Source organism: Lemur catta, chromosome 11 (assembly GCF_020740605.2).
Source record: "Lemur catta isolate mLemCat1 chromosome 11, mLemCat1.pri, whole genome shotgun sequence".
Lineage (NCBI taxonomy): Eukaryota > Metazoa > Chordata > Mammalia > Primates > Lemuridae > Lemur > Lemur catta.
This window is the reverse complement of record NC_059138.1, coordinates 12,194,280-12,207,180: the sequence shown is the minus strand read 5'-3', so window position 1 is coordinate 12,207,180 and position 12,901 is coordinate 12,194,280. Positions and strand designations below refer to the sequence as shown.

The 12,901-nt window shown below is 44.0% G+C and overlaps 1 protein-coding gene across 2 annotated transcripts in view; it reads right to left on the bottom strand.

The window, feature by feature from the left end:
- Nucleotides 1–1,343: 1,343 nt before the first annotated feature.
- PARP12 (poly(ADP-ribose) polymerase family member 12) overlaps nt 1,344–12,901 on the bottom strand; it is a 34,509-nt gene continuing 22,951 nt past the window's right edge. For both annotated transcript variants that reach the window (XM_045565285.1, XM_045565286.1), the window contains exons 8-12: nt 10,909–11,005; nt 6,056–6,131; nt 4,813–4,943; nt 3,778–3,929; nt 1,344–2,502 (exon numbers count right to left, since the gene is read on the bottom strand). In XM_045565285.1, the coding sequence (XP_045421241.1) occupies nt 2,177–2,502; nt 3,778–3,929; nt 4,813–4,943; nt 6,056–6,131; nt 10,909–11,005 (782 nt within the window). In that variant the 3' untranslated portion in view covers nt 1,344–2,176. The remainder of the gene's footprint in view (nt 2,503–3,777; nt 3,930–4,812; nt 4,944–6,055; nt 6,132–10,908; nt 11,006–12,901) is intronic.

Here is a 12,901-nt window from a genome sequence, read left to right as displayed (position 1 = left end):
GCCAGGAGTTTGAGACCAGCCTGGGCAACATAAGGAGACCCACTGCTACAAAAAATACAAAAATTAGGTGGACATGGTGGTATGTGCCTGCAGTCCCAGCTATGGGGGAGGCTAAGGTGGGAGGATTGCTTGAACCCTCTGTACTTCTGTCTGGGCAACAGAGCGAGACCCTGTCTCTAAAAAAAAAAAAAAAAAAAAAAAAAAAAACCAAGAAAAAGCAATGAATGAAATGGCAGGGTTAGTTAGGCTGTGGGGGAAATTTGAGGGGGTTCTGAAAATCATACCACATGCAACTATGAGGCTGGCCCTGCTGATGGGTAAGGTTGTGCTGTTGCTTCTTCATTTTTCTGGTCATTTAACTCAGCTCTCTTCTGGCCTGATCACACTTGCCTGTGCAATCAAAGATGGAAAAACTAGTTAAGCAGCCTTGGATCTGAGAACTACAGGACAAACCAACTAAAGTGGACACAGCAAGTCACCAGCAGATACACACCCCCAGCAAAGTGAAGGAGGGGCAAGAGGGCACTGATGAGACGGGCAGCACACTGCAGATCACTGGCCCTCACAGGCAGACATCCTGGTGACACAGAGCCACCCTGCCAGCCCTCTGCCAGCTGGACCAGAACCAGCCGGTGCCCAGGAGGGAGGCACACACTGCATACACCATACTCTCCATGGGCACAACACACTTTTCTCAATGAACCTGGGTTCTGTGGGGCCTGAAACTTATTGAGTTGGGAGAAAGAAAAAGAATACAAACATGTAACTTCTGCAAATTTTACCAAAATGTATAACCATGTGACCATACTGTTAGCACCCCTCCTAGGGCCTTGGTAGGGGCCCCAGCAAGTGAGGGGTCCTGAACCTTCAACTTCATCGGCTTGATGATAAACCCACACAAAGCCCTACTGAGGCCAGTGGCATCAGCTCTGTTATACCCCCGCTATGGTCTGAATGTTTATGTCCCCTAAAATTCATATGTTGAAATCCTTACCTCCAAGTAATGGCATTTCAAGATAGCGCCTTGAGAAGTGATTGGGTAACAAGGGCAGAGCTCTCATGGATGGGATTAGTGCCCTTAAAAAAAGAGGCCTGAGAGAGACCCCTCACCCCTTCCACCATTGAGGTTACAAGTGCGAAGACACTGAATCTATGAGGAAGCAGGATCTTGGACTTCCCAGCCTCCGGAACTGTAAGAAATAAACGCCTGCTGTTTATAAGCCACCCAGTCCATGGTATTTTGTTACAGCAGCCCAACTAAGTCAATCCCTGATACTCAGAAATTCCTGGTACCCAGCAGCTACTTAATAAAATAGACGCTAAAGCATGAGCTTCAGTCTTCATTCAGATAAATATTCTTTTATTTCCATACTCTTTGTGACATTTGCGGCACAGGTATTCAGTCTCACAGGGACATTAAAACCCACACTAGGAGGGTGTCCAGTGTGTTTAGGTCCTAAACTTTAGGAGAAGCAGCTATGGGGACTCACAGCTAAGCCTGGGGGTCCTTGAGGGGAGCTACACATCCACGTCACCTGCTAAGGTAGATGAGCTTTCTCTGAGTGATGGGTGACCCCCGCTAGGACCAGGGGAACCAGCAGGGACTCAATGGCACAACACAGTACTGTTCAGACAATGTGACAGAGGCCAACCAGGAGGAGCAGCTGAAGAGCTGCCTGGATTATGCCAGAGCAACGGAAAGAAGTAACTGTGCTGCCCTAAGGCCCACCTGGGCTGTCCTCCCCCAATGGCTACTGTGTCATCCTAACAAAAACTAAAAGAGATGCCATGAGACCCTGAAAAATTGAGTCCTTGCAAAGATAGAAACTCTTAAAAATTAAAACGAATCCATAAAATTGTGTCTAGAAACTCTGTGCTTGGTGCCAATGAGGAGCAAAGTCAACAAAGAGAGTAAAAAATAAAACTTTAACACATTATTAAAAAGCAAAAATGGACTCACCTAACAATCACTACTGGTTAGTCCACCAGCGAGCCCAAAAGTGACTTAAAAGTGAAAACCATTATCAGAGATTAAGATGTAACTTCATTGAGAAGTCAACATTAAACAAACAGTTCATTAAAAGTTTTTTTGTAAAAAAAAAAAAAAAAATCCAATCCCAAAAAGCTATTTCAGGGAGGATCAACCTGGAAGGCCACAGATCACCCTGCGCACCCCTCACTGGCGGCTGCCAAACAAGGAGCCCAAGGCGAGCAGGACAGAGGGCCCAACCGAAGCCTTGGCAGAGGTGGTATACTGGATGAGGTACTCTGGGTAGACCTGGTGCTTCTCAAAGACCACAAAGATGGAGGGGTCGGACACGCTGTTCACGCAGCTGTCATAGAAGACGTTGCTCTGGCCTTCCTTGGCTGGGGGGCGGACAAAGGAAGCATTGCCCCTGACAAATTCGCCCACCAGCACCCGTGCCAGGAACATCATGTGGGACTGCGTGTCAGATTTGCTGTAGTGGTGGGAATACGCAGCATCACGGGCAAAGTAGCTCCCTGAAATGACACACATAGGCTAAGCTGGGCACCCGCCGTGGGGCTGCGGAGGGAGCATGAGGAGGGAGCAGGCCGTAGCCGAGAAGGGGAGAAGCAGCAGCCCACTGGTGGACAACGTCTGGGCAACACACACACACCAGCGGCCTCTGCTCTTACTTCCTATCTCCCAGCCTCCCTCTGTCTCCCTTCTCCGCCCTTCCTCACGAAGGAGTCACCAGAGAGAAAACTACTTTCAAGTTCTGAATCCATCACACAAAACCGAAAGGCTCCGAGTACGCTGCTACTGAACCCCTGAACCTCAGTTTCCTCAACCATAAAACGGGGCTATTCCACCCAACCTCTGAGGGTTGGTGGGGAAAGTGAATGAGACTCCACATGTGGGACCACCCTGTAGACACTGGCAGCCCAATGTATAGAATCATGAGTCTTGTCAATGGGAACCTAAGTGGGAAGCTGCCTCCCACACATTCAAGTTCACAAAGCTACCCCAGCTGTTGTCCACTTGACCCCAGGCCCTCACTGCATCAGACTGAAACTGATGCGGAAGTGATGGAGCTGGAACATGGACCACAGGCTAGCACACTTTCTAAACTTGGTAACCATACTGTGGTTACAGAAGATGATGACTTCCTTGTTCTTAAGTTGTGCTAAAGGGTGAAGGGGGACAATATATGCCACCTATTTACAAATGGTTCAGAGAAAAAAGAGAATGAGTGGCAAAATGTTAAAATGGATGAATCTAGGTAAAATTTATACAAGAGCTTTTTTATATTATTCTTGCAACTTTTCTGTGAGTTTGAAATTATTTCCAAATAAAGTTTAAAGGTAACTAAGAGGAAAACAGTCAGATATTCATGACAGCTGGAATACATGTATATGTGAGTGTCTCGGAGGCTTTCAGGTTTCTATTCTATGAAAATAGTGAAGACACAACCAGGGACCTAATCAGGGCAGGGAAGGCATCCCGCCTCTTCTCCCAGCTCTGCTACCATCTTCCAGGGCCTCTGCTCCATAGGGAAGCAACACCCCAGCCCAGGCAGGGCCACCCTGCCCACACCTAGAGCCAAGCTCCTGGCTACACACACGGAGCAGCCAGGGCGAGGGTGTGGCAGGCAAGAATCCCCAGAGGGGCCGGCACTGCCGCTCACCAAGTCTGACCCTGCTCAGCAGCTCAGGCAGGCCCCCATGTCCTCTACCAGTCTGCTCTAAATGGTTTCCCAGGCCCAGGGGGGAGGCAACACGGGGTTCTGCTGGTGGAGGCCAGTCTCTCCTTACCCTTGCCGTAGGAAGTGCCATGAAGGCCACAGACCCGCCAGTCAAAGTTCTGCTGGCAGATGGCATCCACGAAGCTGGCACTGGTGCCATGGAACAGCTGCCTCTCGTCCACCACCTTCCCTCCATTTTGCTTCTGCATCTGCCCTTTTTGCCTAAAATCACAGAAGAACAGGTGTTGGGGGCAGAGGGCACCAGCCACCAAATACAACAGACCCAACCCAAGAAAACACATTTTGCCAAAGTGCCAGAAGTGTCCTAAGACGAGGGTATATGGGTCACAGGCTGCCCGGGCCCAGCCCATAAGGCTCTAGCCATGGGCCAGGGAATGGGAAAAAGGTGCAGCATGGTACACAGGTGAAAACTCTGCCTCCACAGCTCTGGGCCTCCAGTGGCTCTGTGGACTCCAAAAGCAGAGCAGCTATCGGAAAGCAGGCACAACTTGTCCCCCAACCTCGCTCCTGCGGGGAGCAGAGCCTGGGAAGACAGAGAAGCATGGCAAGGCTGCTGGTTGGTGGGGCCATCCTCCTCCCCTCTGCCGCTACTCTGACTTCATCACTGTGTACAGAGTGCAGATGACACTGTTCCCACCCCACATGGGGACAGGTGAGCAAGACTCAACCTGCCATGGTGACCTGCTGTGGGCTCCCCACACAGACAAGTGCCTGGATGCCCCCAGGACACACCACATGCACACTTCATGCACAAAACGGAGGCCCCTGCTCTCCAGCCAAGGCTGAGGGTGTAGGTGGGCTGTGCTGCCCCATTCCGTCGGTGTTCGCGGAGGCAGAACAGGCAAGGAGAGTGCTGGCTCTGCCACAAGTCATGAACTGGAATGGGAGCTAAGCTCTGGGCAGCCTCAGTGCTCTCATCTCTACAATGGATGTGCGCCCCACAGCCCTGAGGATGAGCGGACGAAGGAGCACAGACACACAGCACCCTGGTGAGAGTGGCTGCTGCTCTGACTCTCCCTGGTTAAGCAGCTAGCGGCATAAGGGGACAGAGCCACCAGCCCACCAAGAGTGAGCCCCCACGCACCACTGATAGACCTCCCAGAGGGCCAGGTTCTGGACTCGCTCAATCTTCTGAACAAAGTAGAAAGGTAGCGTGCTGTTAAAGAGGTTCCAGATCTTCCGATACTCTTCTGAGGAAGAACTGAGGGTGATCTTCTGCAAGGGGCAAATGTTTTTAATATGTTATTGTCAAAGTGCAGAATATAGATCAATCCCTTCCCAAGGCTGCTTGTAAACTCTAGAACTGCAGAAGGACAAAAGCCCAGAAAGTGATGACTGTATTTCCCTCTCCTCTGATATGTGGTCTCTCCAGGCATAAGAGACAGTAAGTCCTCACTTAACATCATCAAGAGGTTCTTGGAAACTTCAACTTTAAGCAAAACAACATATTGCATGCTGCAGGAACTTAACTCTTGTTTACATCAATTAGCATATGGTAAAATTTGTTTCATTATACGGTACTTCCTTCTGCTTAAAGTCAGTTTCCAGGAAACTGATGACGACATTAAGTGAGGACTCACTACATTTGCAAACTTAAGTCACTTTCCTCTTGATTGCTGTAAACCAGTGCTAAAGACAGACACATGATGCTTAAACCAGGTGTCCTGGGTGTCATCAGGATGTCCTTACTCTTCTTGTGTGTCCCACAAAGACCAAAGACACAAGTTAGACTACATGGTCTATAGGACCACGCAGTTAATATCAAGAAACATGTCTGAATTCCTCTAGCTCTTAGCACATCCTGCCTGCACTGTTAGTGTCTGTGCTTTGAACAGGCTCAATGACATAACTCCTCCCAGGACAGATACTGTCATGTTGTAAAAGTCTGTCTGCACACTGCTTGGCAGAAGGCCAGCTGTCAGACATCAGTCCAGGTACCCTACATAGACAGGCAGTGTCACATCAGCTCTCTCCCCTGGTTTCTCTTTCTTTTCTGGCTTAGTAAAACTGATATTTATCTGCTAAGCCCAGTTCATAAGCTCCTTATTTCTGCCCTTTCTAGCCAATTTCACAGCTCATCTTCCTCCTTCCACAAGACATCCTCTCCCTGCAGAGCCACAGCCATCTCCTGGGTGGTTACCTTAATTTAAAACCCCCAAGACCTAAAAAAAAAAAAAAAAACAAAAAAAAAAACCATATCTACCACTGCCCTCCTGCCCCCAAGCCTCAGCCTTACAGCTTTTTCAGTATAAACAGCACGATCTGCTCACACATCCACCTCTACAGAACACCCTCCCTTCCAGCCCCAGGCAACTTGAGTCCCCTACCTTAAAGCCAGGGTCTGGCACAGCTGAGGGGTCCCAATAGTCTGGGATGCTCTTTGGGCCTTGAAACTTGACATTGCTACAAAAAGTAAACAAAAAACACAGAGACATTTTATTCATAGATATAGCAAATCCACCATACGCAGCCGACATCACCAGTCTTGAGTCTCAGCGTATATTTTAAAAGCAGGCAGAAGGTGAGGAAGCACATAAACACAACATTCACCATGTGAGAGCACTAGCTTTGCCGATGTGGCCAACCTCAAACAATTACTCATGAGAGATCCATTTCTCGCCTGTGTCCCAACTACCACAAAGAAGGGATAGAGCACACGATGAAAGCTGCACACACAGGGCCAACAAACCTTTATCCACAATTTTGAAATCCTAAGAACTCTAAAGATATTTTTTTAAAAAGGCTCAATAAGGTATAACTGACATAAAAACATTTTTAAAAAATTTAAAATTGATATCAAAATGCATTTGGCAGTAGAAATTTAACTTGAATAGGTAAAAGGCTACTTACGGTCAAATTTATCCTTCTTCAAGTGACTATGCATATTCTTTACTGCAGAGATATTAATGTGCTAAAATACAGGGTGTCATGTAATACAGGCACCACATTACCTTTCTAAAAATAAAAATAAATAGAAAGAATTCTAAAAGACATATGGCTCAAAGGGTTTAGGAACAAGGACTGTGAAACTGTAGTTCCAAATCATTCCTATTAAGTTTCAGAATGCACTGTTCTTCCTAAATAGATCTACCTTCTGTTTCTGCTGGCATGAGACATGTACCTTCATCCTAAGCCTCAAAGAACTCCCACAGATAACTTCCCTAGGAAAATGGCACAGTTTAAAAATAACTAAGCAAGGTCCTGCCAGCAAGAATCAGCCAGAAACAGACCCACTAAGATGTAAGATGCTGAAATTATCTGACAGGTTAAAAAACAACAATTATTCTTCCTATGTTTAGAGAATTATTTCTTTTAACATCTTTTAACATGTTGTCTTTTATAAGATAAACTTTAAAAACACACGCAAGGAACAGGAAACTATAAAAAGACCTGGAAGATCTGAAAAAGAACCAAACAGAGTAACTAGAAATGAAAAGTACAATCCTTGATAGTAAAAGTTCAATGGAAAGGCTTAATAGATTAGACCACCTAAAGAGAAAATCAGAGGGATGAAAGATATGCGAAATGAAATTATCCAGAATGTGGCCCAGACCAATAAGGAGATGGGAACTATGGGAAGGAAGCTGAGACGTGGAGTGCAGAGGGAGAAGGCCTCACCGGAATCTGACCAGAACCTAAGTGAAGCTCCAGGAGGAGAGCAGAGAGAACAGAGCGGAGGCAATTTTCCAAGAGAACTGATGTGACACACAACCCACACTTTTAGGAAGTCCAAAGAATCTCAAGCAGGATAAATAAAAACACATACCTACACACACCATAGTGAGAGTATATAACTCCAAGATAAAGAGAAGCTCTTCAAAGCAGCCAGAAGAAGAAAGAGTGATTATCATCAAAGAAGTGCCAGTTAGACCAACAGCTGATTTCTCAAAAGCAACAATGGAAACCAGAAGACAGTGGAGTGATTATCTTCAATGTTCCAAGAGAAAATAACTATAAGCTAAGATTCTATACCCAGTGAAAATATCTTTCAAGATTGAGGGCAAAATAAAGACATATTTGGAAAAATCAAAAAAACAGAGTTTTCCAACAGACCTTCGTCTAAGGAAACAGAAAGGACAGAGAAAGTGATAAAAATGTGAGTAAATTTAATGAAACATTCACAGTACAAAATAGCAGTGCTTCTTGAGGTTAAAAAAATTTGAGAGGAAGGTAAATTTTAAAAAGTATACGAAGGCCCTTATATTAGCTGATATGAGGGCAAAAATAATTGATTTACTTGTACGTAAGTAAAGAACACATATTGTAGTTTCTCCTATAGCCTTTTAAAAACTATCCAAAAGAAGCTAAGAAAAGAAAAAATAAGACCAAATCACATGAATAAAACATTTTCATGGAAGATGAAAGGACAGTAAGGTAACTAAATCAGATAACTTATGTGTATAAATGTTTTAAATTTTACACTAAATGACACTCCTGTATTAAACTTCCGAATATGAATATCATACTTTGGGACCCCATTAATTGTGTAAATGGGGAAATTGTTTCTGAAAGTGACCCACGCTCAGAGTCCCAGTTGGACATGGAGGCCCAAGCAGATGTGCTTGCTGGAGTTAGTGACAACCAGCTACTGTCACACAGGTTAGAGGGAAGAACTGAGCACTTCACCTGTACTAACAAACAGTGTGCAATACTCAGCTTGAGATGGTGGGGGCGGGGGGATCCTGAATCACCCGTATCTTAGTCTTGAATCACTTTTATTTCTGACATTTTTGGTGTCTGCTTATGGTCCCCTTGAAAACTAGAGTAACACAAGGCCGGTGTGGTGGCTCATGCCTGTAATCCCAGCACTATGAGAGGCCAACGCAGGAGGATCACTTGAGGTCAGGAGTTGGAGACCAGCCTGAGCAAGAGCGAGACCTCATCTCTGCTAAAAATAGAAAAAATTAGCCAGGCATGGTGGCACACACCTGAAGTTCCAGCTATTTGGGAGGCTGAGGCAGGAGGATCACTGGAGCCCAGGAGTTTGAGATTGCTGTGAGATAGGCTGACATCACGGCACTCTAGCCCAGGCGACAGAGTGAGACTTTGTCTCAAAAAAAAGAAAAAAAAACCCAAAAAACACAACAACAACAACAAAAGAAATCCAGATGCAGAAACAAGACAGACTTTCCCAAACTCTGCCTAGGGTAGGCTCTGGATACGGAAAGAATCAAAAAATGACTTCTAGAAGTAGGAGGGTCATAATCAACCAAAACTCTAAATCCAGAAGCAATAAAGAAGAGACTGATACACTTAATGAAAAACATAAAAAAATAAACATTTGTGTATGATAAAATACTTCATAAGCAAGTCAAAAGGCAAAAACAAACCAATAGGAAATATCTGCAATTTACATAACATATCAAGGGCTAATCTCCCTAATAGATAAAAGGCTCTGGATATTTAAGAAAAATACCAAAGCTGATAGAAATGTAGACAAAAAAACAAAGAGTCCACAGAAAAAGGGAAATAGCCCTTACACGTTAGAAAAAAATATTCAACCTTACTCACGAGATAAAGCAAACTAAAGTACATTGATATACCTTTTCCCACCTCTAGAAGGGCAAAAGCCCAAGAGCTGGGCAACTCACTGTCAGCAAGGCCAAGGGAAATGGGCATCTCAGGCATCCAGGTGAGAGTACATGATGATTCAAGCCCACGAAAAGAAGCTGGCTTACCTCCTAGGACACTGACCTGATGATCTACCTCCAAAATTTGAAACAGCACATACACCAAATGGTTCACTGTGGCATTATATCTTGTAATAACAAAAGACTGAAAACAACACAAACATCTATCAAAAGAGGACAGATTAAATAAACTAGAGGACATACACATGATAGAGAACCATGAAAGCAGAAACAGACTGAGGAAGACTTCAATGAACTGAAACAGAGTGATTATCATGATCTATTTTTAAGCAAACACACAAAAAAAGGTACACAACAGTATATATAGCATGTTACCTTTTGTGCAAAAACAGAAGGGAAGAAATTACCTTTATGTGTATATATGTATACTCATTTGCTTATTTTTGCAAAGAGAAACCAGAAACTAATGCAAATGGTTACCCACAGTAGGAATAAGATAACACGGAAAAAGAAAGAATGAGAATGGGAATGCCTTTTTATATAGTTTTGATTTTTAATCATGTAAATGTTTTACACATAGTCAAAAATAAATTTTAATAAAAAAAGGAAAAAATAAGGCACATTCCCAGGAAGTTACTTTGCTAGACTTGACTCACAAGGCACTATTTCTTATACTGATAATACCTTTTTCCTTTAGCTTATACCAAACTCTCTTTTAAATGACCTCTCTGTGCTTTACAAACACAACCACTGAAGTCTACCTTTGAAATCTTAAAAGAACTGTTGGTTCTACATGAAACAGAAATGAGCCAGACTTCTCAGGGTCATGGAAGGTATACCCAGCTAACAGCAACACTGGCTAAAGTCCCAGCATTGGCTATGGCAAACCCAAACTGTAAGGGGCACTGTGGTCCCTCTCCACCACACAGGCCTTCTCCCATTATGTGGCCATGTGGTTTGGAGAACACTGACCCCACCCCCCGGCTCCAATCCCATCACACTTGCCCAATCCTAAAACAACACTATAGGTTCAGACACTGTCTGATCAATGCAAAGCCCAAGAATTTACCCCATCAGCTATAGGAGGTCTCTCTCCTGTATGCTTACAGGGCTAGGGGCTAACCTAATGGCTCCTGGGAGCCATCTTGTGACATAAGGAAACCCACCCTGAGGATGAGGCTGGCCCATTAGTGACTGCAATACCAGTTTTTGGAATTTCATGATATTCAAGTACTGAAACACATAAATTTTCATTGGTGTAATTCCATCACTATTTCAACATTTAAAAAAATTCAGGTCTATGACTCAATTGTTCCACTGAAAAGACAAACTGATGAGCTGCCTTCAAGTCTAGACTTGCTTGCAGATCAGAATAGACAGCCTTATAATTATGTATTACAAAGCTCTACCCACAAGGATAACTCTTACTCTGGTCCAACTATCAGAATGTGAAAGACCGTGCTGGAGCATTTAGTTGCACACGCCAATGAATGCCCCTGGGTACTGAGGCAGGTCTTCTGTTACCTGCAGCAGAGCATACCCCAGCTGATAACACACCCTAAGGCCCAAGTCCTCCAAATGCAACCTACCAGGTTTGCATGGTCTTCACATCCTGGGGAGACACGTATTTGGGTCTACGGCAAACCTTTCTAGTTGTGCCATAGACCAGGTTTTTCTGAATGAAGGCTGAAAAAAACATAACCAATGAAAAAAACATACATATGTACGTACACACACACAGGATGGCAATGTTTTATAAACACAAATTAAATGGGTTTGAAAGCTAATTCAAATGTGTAAAGCCCAGGATCAGTTTGTTAAAAGGCAGTTTCATACATTTCAAATATTCATAAAGAAAATAGGTATCCTTAGGAGACTGGGTTTAATGAATAGAGGAATGATTAGTAATTGACGTATCAATTATACATGAGTGCTTTTAAATTGTTCCTTCCAATCTTGTTTAAACTATTATTTTGCTTAGCAATTTTTCCCAGCTTGGATATAAAAAAGCTTCAGCCCAGTCTGAGACCAAATTACTTTTATACATCTTGAGTTAGTGGGATTTAAGTGTTAATATAATAATTTTACTCTTATGACTTTTTTGAGTTTCATTAAACTGACTCTATGGTGGTATTTATCCTCTTTTCTAAACTCACAGTATCTTTAATAAACAAAATTCTTGCTTCCCAATTCTCAAGAACCTCATATTCATCCTGAAGATTGGGGATCTGGGGCTGGCATATTTGTCATTGTCCTCACCCACCAGGAAAACCCTGTAAAGTCTTTTTTTTTTTAAGAGATGGGGGTCTTGCTATGATGCCCAGGCTGGCCTCAAACTCCTGGGCTCAAGCGATCCTCCTGCCCCAGCCACCTGAGTTGCTGGGACTAACAGCTAATGTTAGTTCACTTAAAAAACATTTTAATATTAAAAATTGTAGATGTCTGGAATTTACCTTACTGTACTTGAGCAAAAACTGTATGATAACCTTAGTGTATACCCCTTATGCTGCAGCCCAGATGGTCACCATCCCTGGGGGGGTGGGGCGGGGTCCACCCATATTCATCTGGAGCCCACAATCCAGACAAAGCAACCATGATCCCTTTTGTTACACAGCACTCACCCGGCCATTGAGGCTTTGCTCATTAGCATATTTAAATGGATTTTATTGGCTCATTGACCATCTGTGATGAATCTTAAAACAGCTTTCACTGATGAAATTAAAAGTTATTCAGGATATATGGACCAGCTAAATATGTACTGGACACATTCTTTACCCTTCCATGAATAGAGTAAAGAGAGACCTTTTCCCTAATTTACCCTTACAGAGGATATACTAGACTATGCCCCTAAATGAGCCCTGACTTTGGGGGATTCTGCCCCATCTGATACCAGCTAACAGAATGCCAGAACTCTGCCTCTGGAATCTTGGCATTTGCCTTGTGTGAATCTTTTGTGACAAGAGTCCCTACAAGGACAGAGCTGAGTCTTCCATGAACCTACAGAACAAGTCATCTGGACTGCTGTGTGTGTACTTGCTTCCTAATAAATAGTTAATAAATATGTGTGGCAGAGTTTGGTCTGAGGCTTGCTTTTATTGTACCTAGCAGTGAGGTTGTGAGGGGAGAAGCCAGCTCATCTCAAACTTCTTCTGTGGCTAATGTTATCTACCAGAAACAAAAAACAAAAAATAACTGTGCCCACCCAAATGAGCTTAAGCCAGCCTGCAGTGAACATGCTCTTTTTCAAACAGCATGTGTGGGCTCTTCCCCATCCTCATCCTGAGATTCTGTTATGTCCCGGGAGGCATGCCCTAGCTTGAGAATGATAAAGGTGGCATTTGACATTTGTTTTGGTGTATTTGTTTTGATATTTTCCAGATACTTAAAATAAATATTTTAGACTATTGTCAACAGCAGCCAGGCAAGCTCTACCTGCACAGCCCTGATCTCCAGTGCCATCCTGCCTTGCTTTGATTACTGCCCTCGCTCTCACTGTGCCCTTCTGTGCACTGGTGTGCATGTCTACTTTAAGCAAAACCACAAGTGCCGCAAAAACACAAGCAAATGCAATTGGTCAAAAGC